The following is a 10,384-nucleotide window of genomic DNA, read 5'->3' as shown; positions in this document are numbered from 1 at the left end:
TAACCAGCCAATTGGTTTGCATCCACCACCTCTAGTCTCTAGTCCTTCCTTTGTTCTGAGAAAGAGGGAGAGAGTGAAAGACAGAGACCTGGAGAGGAGAGAAGGAAGCAACCTGTCATGTTATCAGCAGAGCCCCGTCATCACTTCCTTCAAGTTAATACCTTCCTCTGTGGCAGAGTTTGGAGATTAGGTTCTAAAAGGTTCCGCCTTTTAGCCCGGTTCCATTTCCTGTAACCCACAACTGACGAGTCATTTTGTATAAGCTCTCTGTGGAGCGTCTGGTCTCTCCAATAAAGGACTGTTGTGTACAATTGCTTTCCATATTTCATATCTCTAACGTGGACAGGGGTGACCAGGGGTCATACTTTAATGTATTCCAGTCAGACATTTGATTTCAAAGGAGGCACAAAGTCAGTGATTGAAAGTATCAGCCATAATAAGTCATTTTAAAGGGGGATATAATATATTACACAAAGATTAAATCTTGGTGGGAATACTGTAAAACCAAACTCTAAAATTGTTGTCTTCCTGATCTTGACATATCTTACACTTACGGAATAGTTAAATATTTGTAAAAAAAACATTCAACCTTAAGGTGTTGTAGCATGAGTGAAACTAACTATTAGATTTAACAAACGATGATAAACACAGGCATGTCCTCAGCCTGGCAAAATCTGGTCCTCAGGATAAATATGAATAAAACCTTCTTAGCCCACTTTTATGATAAAACATGATCAGTGACTTCAATAGCTTTATGCAGCTGATAGCTGTGAGACTCACACAGACTGACATGGGTCTGGGTTATAATAACCATCCAAACAAGTCTATTCAGGGGAGACGGTGTGGCGGTGTGGCAGTGTGGCGTGGCCAGGAGGCCGTTCCAGCTCCCCCTCCCGGTTCCTCCAGAGGTTCCCTCCTCCCCCTCCTCAGCCCAGGACGCTGTCGTTGAAGGCCAGACAGACCACGGCCTTCTGGTGTCCGCTATACTCCCTCTTGATCTCCCCCGTCTCCACACACCACAGGCGGGCCAGATTGTCAGACGAGGCTGGGGGGGCGAGAGAGAGAGAGAGAGAGAGAGAGAGAGAGAGAGAGAGAGAGAGAGAGAGAGATGTGGGTTAAGAGTCCCTCTTTCATTTGTTACATATTGAGAAGTGTCCGAGGTAACAGAGAGGACACTATGACAAGACACTGTGTATATTGTAGATATTTACACATCAACCGTCAACAAACACGCAGCCAAGTCTCCACCAAAACCGAACCAAGGGATGACACCTAACCCACTTGACCCACTGTTGATATGTCTGCAAGGAGCTCTATGGGGGCTTAATCCCGAGGTGTTGTGCAAACACACGAGCCAGGGTCAAGCCAGCACTGACCAGTAACGATGTACTGGGAGTCCCCAGAGAAGGCGCAGTCCCACATCCAGCCTCTAGAGGTCTCCCCAGGGTTGTTGCTCTTGATGCTCAGCTCCGTCATCAGGGAGAAGTTGGACGTCCTCCAGATCTTACACGTCTGGTCGGCAGAGCAGGTGGCGAGCAGGCTGGAGGGGGGAGACGTGACACCAGTCAATACCCTCAAAACCAGCTACTACGGACCACAAGTCGGTGACTGCGAGGGTTTTACACGGGGGCCCACGGTGATGGCCGTGCCGTCTGTGCTCTCGTGTTGCGCTAAAGGATGTGAGCCGCCGGCTTAACATCTGCGCGGCGCTGGAGGCTCGGAGGTGAACTCACGTGGAGTCTGGGCTGAACTTGCAGCGCAGGGAGTAGCGCTTGTGAGCGGGGATCTTCGTCTTGGGGATGAGCTGCGTCACCTCGTCGCCCATCCCCCCGGCCAGGTTCCACACGTAACAGTTCCCCTGGGGAGAGAGAGAGGCAGGCGTTGGTGTAAACACACGCACCTGTTCCCCTACACCCCCCCGCCCCCCCCCCAACCCTCTCACACACACAGTGTACTGACCGAGCTGTTGACAGCTGCCATGTAGCTGGCGTCAGGGTCGATGTGGACGGAGTTGATGGAGACTTCTGGCTCTGGGATCAGCTGCTCGTTGTGGTCCGTCTTCAGGTCCCAGATGTGGATCACTCCACTCTGGTCGCCCACAATCAGCTCGGCCTGGGAAACCCAGAGAAACACCTCAGCTGGAGAACAGGACGTAGACTTGAGTTGACTCACTAGGGTCATCTTAGGTTCACAGGGACCTGTATCTTACGCAAATCTTAGATAGGTTACCTAAAGTCTATGACTGAGAGGGTCATTTTAGGACTCTGGGAGGAAATGCTGGTGATGCTTCTGGAACAGACGTGGTCTTGCTCCGTCAGATGTATATGGGCCGATGTTTGCCCCTCACTGGGGTCGAACATGCCACCTCTGACTTCCCAAGCGTGGCCACTACCAGCTACACCAACGAAAAGCTATTTATTTGTTGATGCGGATGGCCTGTTTACATACTTGGGGAGTGAGTTTAAACCGATACACATCTGCTAAGTTTGCTCATTCAGAGAGCTATAGCTCCCTCTAGAGGTGAAGGACTTATACCGTGTCACTTTTTCACAGTGTTTCATGCATCTTAAATGGTTATTTTCCCAGTGCCTAAGAGATCATTTAACCCGACACCAGTCCTTCTCCAAGCGTGGACATGAGGCACTGCATACCTGGTTAGGGTGCAGACACACACAGTTGATGGGAGCGTTGACTTGGAAGATCCTCTGGCACTGGAGGTTCCTTGACCTGGGAGGCAGAGCAAGGGTCAGCTGGGGAGGATGACCATTCAAAGAAGTCTTTACACACACACACGCGCGCGTACCTGAGGTCCCAGATGCGCGCCATGCAGTCCTCCCCTCCTGTGTACATCCATCGCCCGTCTTCGTGGAAGCCGACTGACGTGATGTTCTTGCTGACGCCGTCGTAGTTTATGACAGGGTTAGGGTTGTTGGAGTTCAGGTCGTACATGCGGATGTGCTGGTAACCTGCAACGGAAGACTGTTGAGGACAGTTGTAATGACGATGATGATAAGGGGATATTGGCTGTTTGTAACAAACCTGCAGCGGCAATCATACTGCGGTCAGGGGTAACTTCAAGGGAATTTACTTGCTGAAGATTTGTTAAGTGAAGCCGTGTCACACAGGTATGCAGGTATGGCATCTATGATGTTACTGTTATCAATGACGTGATGTGAAAGGATCTGTCACAGTCAATAGTATGACTGCATTCAAAAGAATCAACACTCAAGTGATAAAGGATACGGAGTCCTGGTGCTGCACGGTGCGGGTGCAGATGCCGCTGTGGGCCTGCCAGAACCGGACTGTGTGGTCATATCCCGCCGTGGCAAGGATGACTGGATCGCTGCCCACCGTACCCTGGTTCACATTCATGCTTGACCGCTGTCAATGCAAACCTACCTTCAAAACAGCACACACTAATGACATCGTATTGTCCACACTATGGGAACACAAACATACCAGAAAACAAGATCTAACTATATAATATGTAGACAGGCAGCTAACGATTATGATTGACAAGTTGGCAGGAAAGGAGCATCTACAAATGTAAGTGTCAATAACATACCAACGAGACAGAGATAACGGACTAGCTAGTTAGCTAGCTTGAGCCATTTTCGTAAGTGAGCAGTGCATTGCACGAGTTCAAAGCTCACAATATAAGCATTTAATGTCTGGTTATCTCACCTTCAATATGCAGTGTTAAATGACGTTGTTAAAGTAAATAATGGAGAAAGTCTGACATGAGAAAACTATCAGCCAACGTTGTGTTGATTGTAAAAACAGTCGTGCGCTGTCTTAACTGTTCCTTCCTGGAACAAAAATTGCAGTTATGGTTCCTACTCCACACCGTTTGTGAATTCAGCGTTGTGTAGGTAGATCGGATGGCATGAGACTTCCTTCTGTTAAAATTGAATTGACACTTGTTTGAAAAAAACATGAAATAAATATTTTATTAAGAACGGAATATTTTACAATACATACATAATATAGTACTCAATACATGCATACATTACATGCATAAAATAATATATACAGGAATAAATATAGCGAAAATTATAAATGCAGATATTTTCAGCAAGTCTTCTCAAACCAGCATTTCAAATATGTGTTCTGTCCTTTATGAGTTACAATTAGTCCCTGAGATACTAGCCATCAATCTATAGACCCAACACACATGACACAACTAGACCAGACTGGAACAGACACAGACTGAGGCTGGTAACAGTTACTGCAGGCCTGCAGCCAGGCTCTGCTTGACCTCCCCAGGGTCAGCCAGAGAACAGGCCAGCACACTCCCTCTCACGCCATTCCTGGACTTAGGAGATGGAAGGATCTGGAAGAACATATTTTTTATGTTATCTACATCGAGTCTTTGAAAGAAAATACATTTATAAATTGCAATATTTGTGCTGATCAACTGTTCTCCACCTTCAGGTAGATCTTGCATCTCTCCAAGAGGAACCTCCACTTCAAGGCCGTTCGCTCGTCATCAGTTAAACTGGCAAACTCCTCAGGCTGAAACCGGACATATACAAAAGACATGCCAGTCTGTCTGCGTGTGAACACAAACCTCCAAACACAGTCATTCTGTGTCCTCCATATTGACCATGACCCTGACTCACGGTGCAGCCCAGGGTCTTCTCTGCAGCGCTGCTGTTGAGGTAGCAGGACTGCAGGGTTCCAGTGTGGTCAGTAACATCAACCAGTAGGTCAAACCCTGTGGTGATGCTCAGCGGTTGGCCCCCTGCTGGACAGGAGGGGTTATTGCAGCTCTGCAGGTCCTCACTGACCTGGTACCTGCACTTGGAACTGATGTCATCCACACACACACAAACACACACACACACACATATATATATATATATATATATATATAAACACAGATGTATACACATATAAGCGCAGATACCTATAGTTTTATCACCATTCGGTTTGCTGAAACCCTTGGCAGGGTGTCCAGTTCACATCTATGACTCACCATTTCAGATCTGGATGAAATGTAACAGACATATACTTGTTCTGTCTGGCTGTGTTACTGTTGCCCTGAGATACCCACCACCTGCTCCTGATGACCCTGGACACAGAGGAGTCCAGGTCCAGCTTGGACATGAAGCTGTAGGTGATCCCACAGAAGCCCTCTGGGTTCTCCTGGGCTCTCAGCTTCAGCTCACTGACTGTGTATACGTCACTGATGGACTCCACTGGACAGTGGGCCACAAGTCCACACATTTTCAAGATCAAGCAACATGTCATATATTTATGGTTAAATAATTGAATAAGGCTTGACTGGCCCTTTGGGCAGGAGGCCATTTCTTGAGCTAGGCCCTCTTATGGTGCAAGCACACTGCTGCTAATCTATGACAGAAGCTACTGACATTTAAAGCTATGGCAGTGATGAACGAGCCATGAATTCATAACACTGTAAGTTAGTCTTCCCTGAGACCCACCAAGAACATCTCCTGGCCTGTCTTCTTCCTCCAGAGCCCCAGAGTCAGACAGCTCCTTAGCATAGCTGAACAGCAGGCTGGCCTCCTTAGTGTCTGGCGGAACACAGCAAGGTGGACAGGCTGTTAGCGTCCATAACAGGAAGTCAGGTAACCAGGCTGCCCTGGCTGATAGCCTCACCAGGGTTGACGGTGACGATGGTTTTGGAGTTGACCGTGGCTGCCATGCAGTTCCGGAAGCTGTCGAAACCGACGCGTGCGTCTGAGACAAAAAGCACTTCAGAGAGGGAGAGGCAGTCAGTGATGTTACGTTTGGGGATTTTCCTGTTAAAAGTCCCAGAGTATACAGGGTCCCTAGTTTCTACCTGTCTCTCTGGGCAGCAAGCTCTGGACCAGCTGGATGGCCTCCCTATCCCAGCTGTGTGAGGGGGGGCAAGTGGGACGCGCAGAAGGAAACAGTTAAAATTAAGATCAGGCAGAAAAACAGACATGTAAGAACAGGCTGAACATTAAATACACCTGGGTTCCAGAGCTCCAGGCAACTATTTTAATAACGTGATATGTATATAGGTGGCTACTTCTAAGACAAGTGGCACCAGATATCATTTATTCTGCTTACATTCAGCATTGTACTTATTATGTGTAATAATAAAGCGATCCGCCATTCTCACCAGACCAAGGAGAAGGAGGGGACGCAGTCGTCAAACAGCTTCACCTCCAGCCTCTGGCCCTTGCGACCGTCTGATGTGGTAAAAAACTTTGGCTCACCAATCTGGAAGGGTGAGAGAGAGCACAAAAGTACTATTCCCTCTACTGTAGGTCCTTCCTGTAATATTTGCGGTACACTGCCAAAAACGTGCTTGTTGGAGTGAGAAGGTCCACATATCGCAAGGAACTCCAGCAAATATCTCTGGTCCAAGGGTAGATGTGCTGGTTCTATATTGGTTCTATCGCTTTGGATAAAATATAAAAATACAAATAAAATTAGGACCCCTACAACCTCACATTCTCCTGTCACGGAGACGGCCCGCGGTTACCCGACCAGGGTAACTACGGTAACCACGGTCTCCACGGTACCCGCTCTTACGGATCTCACGGCAGCCAGGATGTTGATGACGCTCCCGTCCAGACTCTGTCCGTTGGCCACGATGTCCCCCAGGGAGTAGAAGTCTCTGGGGTCCTTCACAGGCAGGTGCAGCAGCGGCAGCAGCCGCTCTATGGCCTCCGTGTCTGCACAGAGACACACCCGGGAGTGAGCCTCCGTCACCAGCAGCCTGTAGAAACTGAGCAGACAGGTCAGGTGGTTATGTCCCCCAGGGGTGGCACAGTGGGACGTTAAAGCTCTGGGTGTTCTGAGCAAGACAGTCTCTCGGCAAGGTACTCTCCTTACCTTGGAGTAGAAGGGCAGAATTTATCCTCTTTGTCAGGATCTTTAGTAGCAACTAGAGGATTTTCAATGATGACTGTTTGGGATGGAAGACATGATGTTATGCTGTGTACAGTACAGAATTCAGTATATGCATGTACAGTATGGTAATGGGTAATGTGATGCGACATGGGTAATGTGATATATCTCTTTTTATGTTTTATTCAAAGATGTAATTGGATTTGTTGAAACATCCTGCATATAGTTTTACTGACCACAGTCTCCAATACTGAAGCTGCCAGAGAGACTGTTGATGTAGCCTTCGCCGCCCCATGACGTCACATTGATGAAGTAGTCGACAGAGTCTTTGACGGTGAAGCCAAACGTGAATCTGTCAAAGCCAATATCTCATGCACACAAATAGATATGTTACATTTTCATGCAGGGAACTAGGGTAGTTCACAAACGTTATCAGCAGAGGGCGGTAGTCAGTCAAAAAGCATTCAGAAGTGTGTCAAGAGAATAAACAGGGTACTCTTAGGAGCTTTTTGGTTGTCATATAAATCTGATGAGTGGAGATGTGGAGGACAATCCATTTGTAATCCATTTCTACATTGCCTAACATTTCTAGCTATACGAGAAAATGTTCCATCTCTACTTTTTCTGTCTGGGAAGCTTTTGACGTCCGTTTTTCCAATAATTACACCAGCAACTCTCTGAAAAACAGGCAGACAATTTTTTCAAAATCAAGCTTAGATCACAGGAACCAATTTCAATATTGATTGACAACTCTACAGCACGGCCATAGGTTGTTTTTTTTACTGATGGTACTACTTGGAGCTGCAATGTGCTTTTATTTTGGTTCTACTTGGGTAAAAACTGGTAAACACTTTAAACTGTAGCAAGTGTGTTTGGCTCACCGGATGTAAAGTGTTTGGATGCAACTCCGAAATGGCAACAAAACTTTGAGCGCCGAGTGCGTTGTAAGACATCTCGGTGATTTCAATGTCCTGTTAGGCCTATGTTAGGATTGGCAGAATATAAACATGACTGCAGTTGTATCAATATTAAGTCACAGCTGCGGTTTTAATAAATATACTGTTGGCCAAGCGACGTTACTGTTTATTAGAGCTAACTAGCTAGCAACAGTTCAGAAGGCTACAGCAAGGAAGATGTTAAAGAATAACCTACCTGTTCCTTAAGTTAAAGGATGCGACAAGGGGTGACTTGACAAGATAGTAAAATAAATGGGTTTTGTAGTTAGAGTAAGTTCTAGCTAGCAGTGTCACAGAACATTTATAAAAACTTTGTGGACTAATAAAGAGTTAACTCTTATTACCAAATGGTTATCTGAAACCACGGTCTCTGACAGGTGCTCAGATGGCAAGAGCGTGAATGTTCGCGGCAAACGCCAGCCGCTCGAGCATCCACGCCGAGAGGCACTCTTGACCCCGTCCGTGATTGACAGGCATAGCGAGGAGAAAATGTCTGTTTCATATAGCCTAGTACCTAAATGACCCCCCCAAATTCACTGTGTTTCATATGGCCTACTTAATTGACCCTCATCCAAATTCACTTGGTCTGGTGTCTTTTCATATTAAGAGCTCTATATTTTTGTTTCTTATACTTTATTAACAGGCCAACATATGGACAACTATTTCACTTTATGTAGCCTACTGTCTTACCTCTCAAAGCACAAGTTCATGGTCTTGCTAATTATAGCCAGTTCAGACACAGTGAGTAACCTATAATCTGCTATTGTAATACATTCATCACCTCAGTACAGCAAGCCAACAGGCAGATGAACAAACACGGAAGACAAATGGTAACAATATATCTAACTTACTAACATTGGAAGGCTTAGACTACTACACCTGCATTCTAGTTTGAGAACATCAAACATAAAGTAGTAGGAACTGGCAAAGGCCAACCGTTCTGGAGCCATGATGTTCTCAGTGTTTCCCCTCACAGAGAAACAAAAGTGGGCCTCAGGCAAAGATATTGTCCCATCTGAGAGTTAAGGCCTAGTGATCCAGCTTGCCTGCTACAGGTAGGATGTGTGTGTGTGTGTGTACAGGTGTGTGGGTGTTTGTGTGGGTGTGTCTGGGAGGGATATGACAGGTTCCTCCCTCGCTCTGCCAGATGCCCTGAGCTGCTTTGATACCTTAAGCCCCAGTTGACATGTGATACAGTGTGTTACACAGCTGAATGCATATCAAAAGGTGTAACCAAAAACGTAATTCAGGTTTTGTCAGTCAGGCTCTGTATGGATACGGTAATCCCTGGTTGTGTTATGGGGTAAGAATCCTGGCTGTGTTGATTTTTTAGGAAACTCCTTTTCATTCTGATGAAGATTGTATGGTAGAAACATGTTCAGCGCTGTTTATTCCCTGAACGATATGCCACTACATTAAAGGCTTTTTAAATGGAATTTAGACTTTTAGACTTTGCTTCTTTCTGACATCAATATCTGTGTAGTATTTTAAACATCATGAATCACATGCACTAAAGTGAACTGTGTGGTACATGCTCAAGGTACATGTGTACAGTATCAATGATTGACAAATAGAAGATTATTTTATATTCAAGATCTAATGCTTTATCGATACATCCATGGGTATTTTACATCCTAATGTAATGTCATGGTGTTCACATGTGACCTGGTAGGACAAACCCATTTATCATTTGGCCAGACATTCAAAACACAAATTACAAATTCTAATTTCATTACATATAACCAAACCCAATTTGTTATTCATTAGTTACTTCAGAACCCCTCATTGATCACAAACTATGAAAATGACATGAAATAAATCAAGCAAAGTCTGGTTTTGGTTGCATGCATGGTTTATACTCTACGTCACATGACTCTCTAAGACCCAAGCAGGGACATTAAAACGTACAGGGTCACTGATGGAATGTGCTGTGATTGGGTGGCCCTGAGGTCGGCCCCCATGAGTCCACAGCAGGGAGGGCCTGTGTGGTCCGGCGACCTCTGAACTATCAATCAACCGTGTTGCACATCTCTTTTCCCCAAAGGACAGCCATGTCACACATCTCCCTACGGCATCTTAGGCAGATTTCTCCACAGAGATCAGAACACTTGACCATAGGGATGCATGTTTATGTTCAGGTCATGTTAGAGATCTCCCTCTATGCTGTTGTACTGAGTGACAAGGCGTGTCAGGTGGTTGGTCGGTCCACAAACATGTCCCCACCCTCTGGTGCATCATTGGTCACAGCTATTGCGAATTCACACTTGTTTTTTTGTTGGTGTTTTTTTTTACATGTATATGGTGTAGGGTGATACCTGTGTTATGACAGGACAATAGAAACAAGTAGAAAGTAGGTTGATTATTTTCAAATTTGAATGGAGGCCAGCAACAAATATGGTTGTGATTTGCAATTCAAGAACTGTGCAAAGGAGCTACATTCTCAGGTGCTAGGTTACAGGTGGAACAAAGAGTTTGAACCCTTACACACTCACACACACAGACACTCACAAACACACACACAAATAGCCTATGCGTGCACAACCACACTCACACACATCAATAACAATAGGACTACTGTT

General features: G+C 45.9%; 2 protein-coding genes across 5 annotated transcripts; both read right to left on the bottom strand.

Annotated features, from left to right (window-relative positions):
* Positions 1 to 331: 331 nt before the first annotated feature.
* On the bottom strand, positions 332 to 3,805 carry mlst8 (MTOR associated protein, LST8 homolog (S. cerevisiae)). Of its 4 annotated transcripts, none has more exons than XM_047032271.1 (9): positions 3,685 to 3,805; positions 3,244 to 3,439; positions 3,040 to 3,091; positions 2,804 to 2,966; positions 2,652 to 2,727; positions 1,960 to 2,112; positions 1,734 to 1,858; positions 1,377 to 1,540; positions 332 to 1,045 (listed from the first exon to the last, which is right to left on the bottom strand). In XM_047032271.1, exons 2-9 carry the CDS (start codon positions 3,370 to 3,372, stop codon positions 927 to 929), a joined length of 981 nt encoding a protein of 326 aa, XP_046888227.1. In that variant the 5' UTR covers positions 3,373 to 3,439; positions 3,685 to 3,805; the 3' UTR covers positions 332 to 926. The 4 variants fall into 4 exon arrangements, with proteins under 4 accessions (XP_046888227.1, XP_046888226.1, XP_046888224.1 ...); XM_047032270.1 differs by having other exon boundaries at positions 3,244 to 3,399; XM_047032268.1 differs by having other exon boundaries at positions 3,244 to 3,395.
* A 263-nt stretch (positions 3,806 to 4,068) lies between these two features.
* meiob (meiosis specific with OB-fold) lies at positions 4,069 to 8,810 on the bottom strand. Its single transcript, XM_047032489.1, has 15 exons — positions 8,150 to 8,810; positions 8,002 to 8,036; positions 7,731 to 7,829; positions 7,469 to 7,526; positions 7,086 to 7,217; positions 6,835 to 6,907; positions 6,532 to 6,727; positions 6,116 to 6,216; positions 5,810 to 5,862; positions 5,626 to 5,721; positions 5,448 to 5,540; positions 5,057 to 5,201; positions 4,623 to 4,809; positions 4,429 to 4,515; positions 4,069 to 4,333 (listed from the first exon to the last, which is right to left on the bottom strand). The coding sequence occupies exons 3-15, from the start codon at positions 7,800 to 7,802 to the stop codon at positions 4,226 to 4,228; spliced, it is 1,401 nt and encodes a 466-aa protein (XP_046888445.1). The 5' UTR covers positions 7,803 to 7,829; positions 8,002 to 8,036; positions 8,150 to 8,810; the 3' UTR covers positions 4,069 to 4,225.
* Between the last annotated feature and the right edge of the window lie 1,574 nt (positions 8,811 to 10,384).

Source organism: Hypomesus transpacificus, chromosome 13 (assembly GCF_021917145.1).
Source record: "Hypomesus transpacificus isolate Combined female chromosome 13, fHypTra1, whole genome shotgun sequence".
Classification (NCBI taxonomy): Eukaryota; Metazoa; Chordata; class Actinopteri; order Osmeriformes; family Osmeridae; genus Hypomesus; species Hypomesus transpacificus.
The sequence above is the reverse complement of the archived record's forward strand: the minus strand, read 5'-3'. Positions and strand labels throughout refer to the sequence as shown.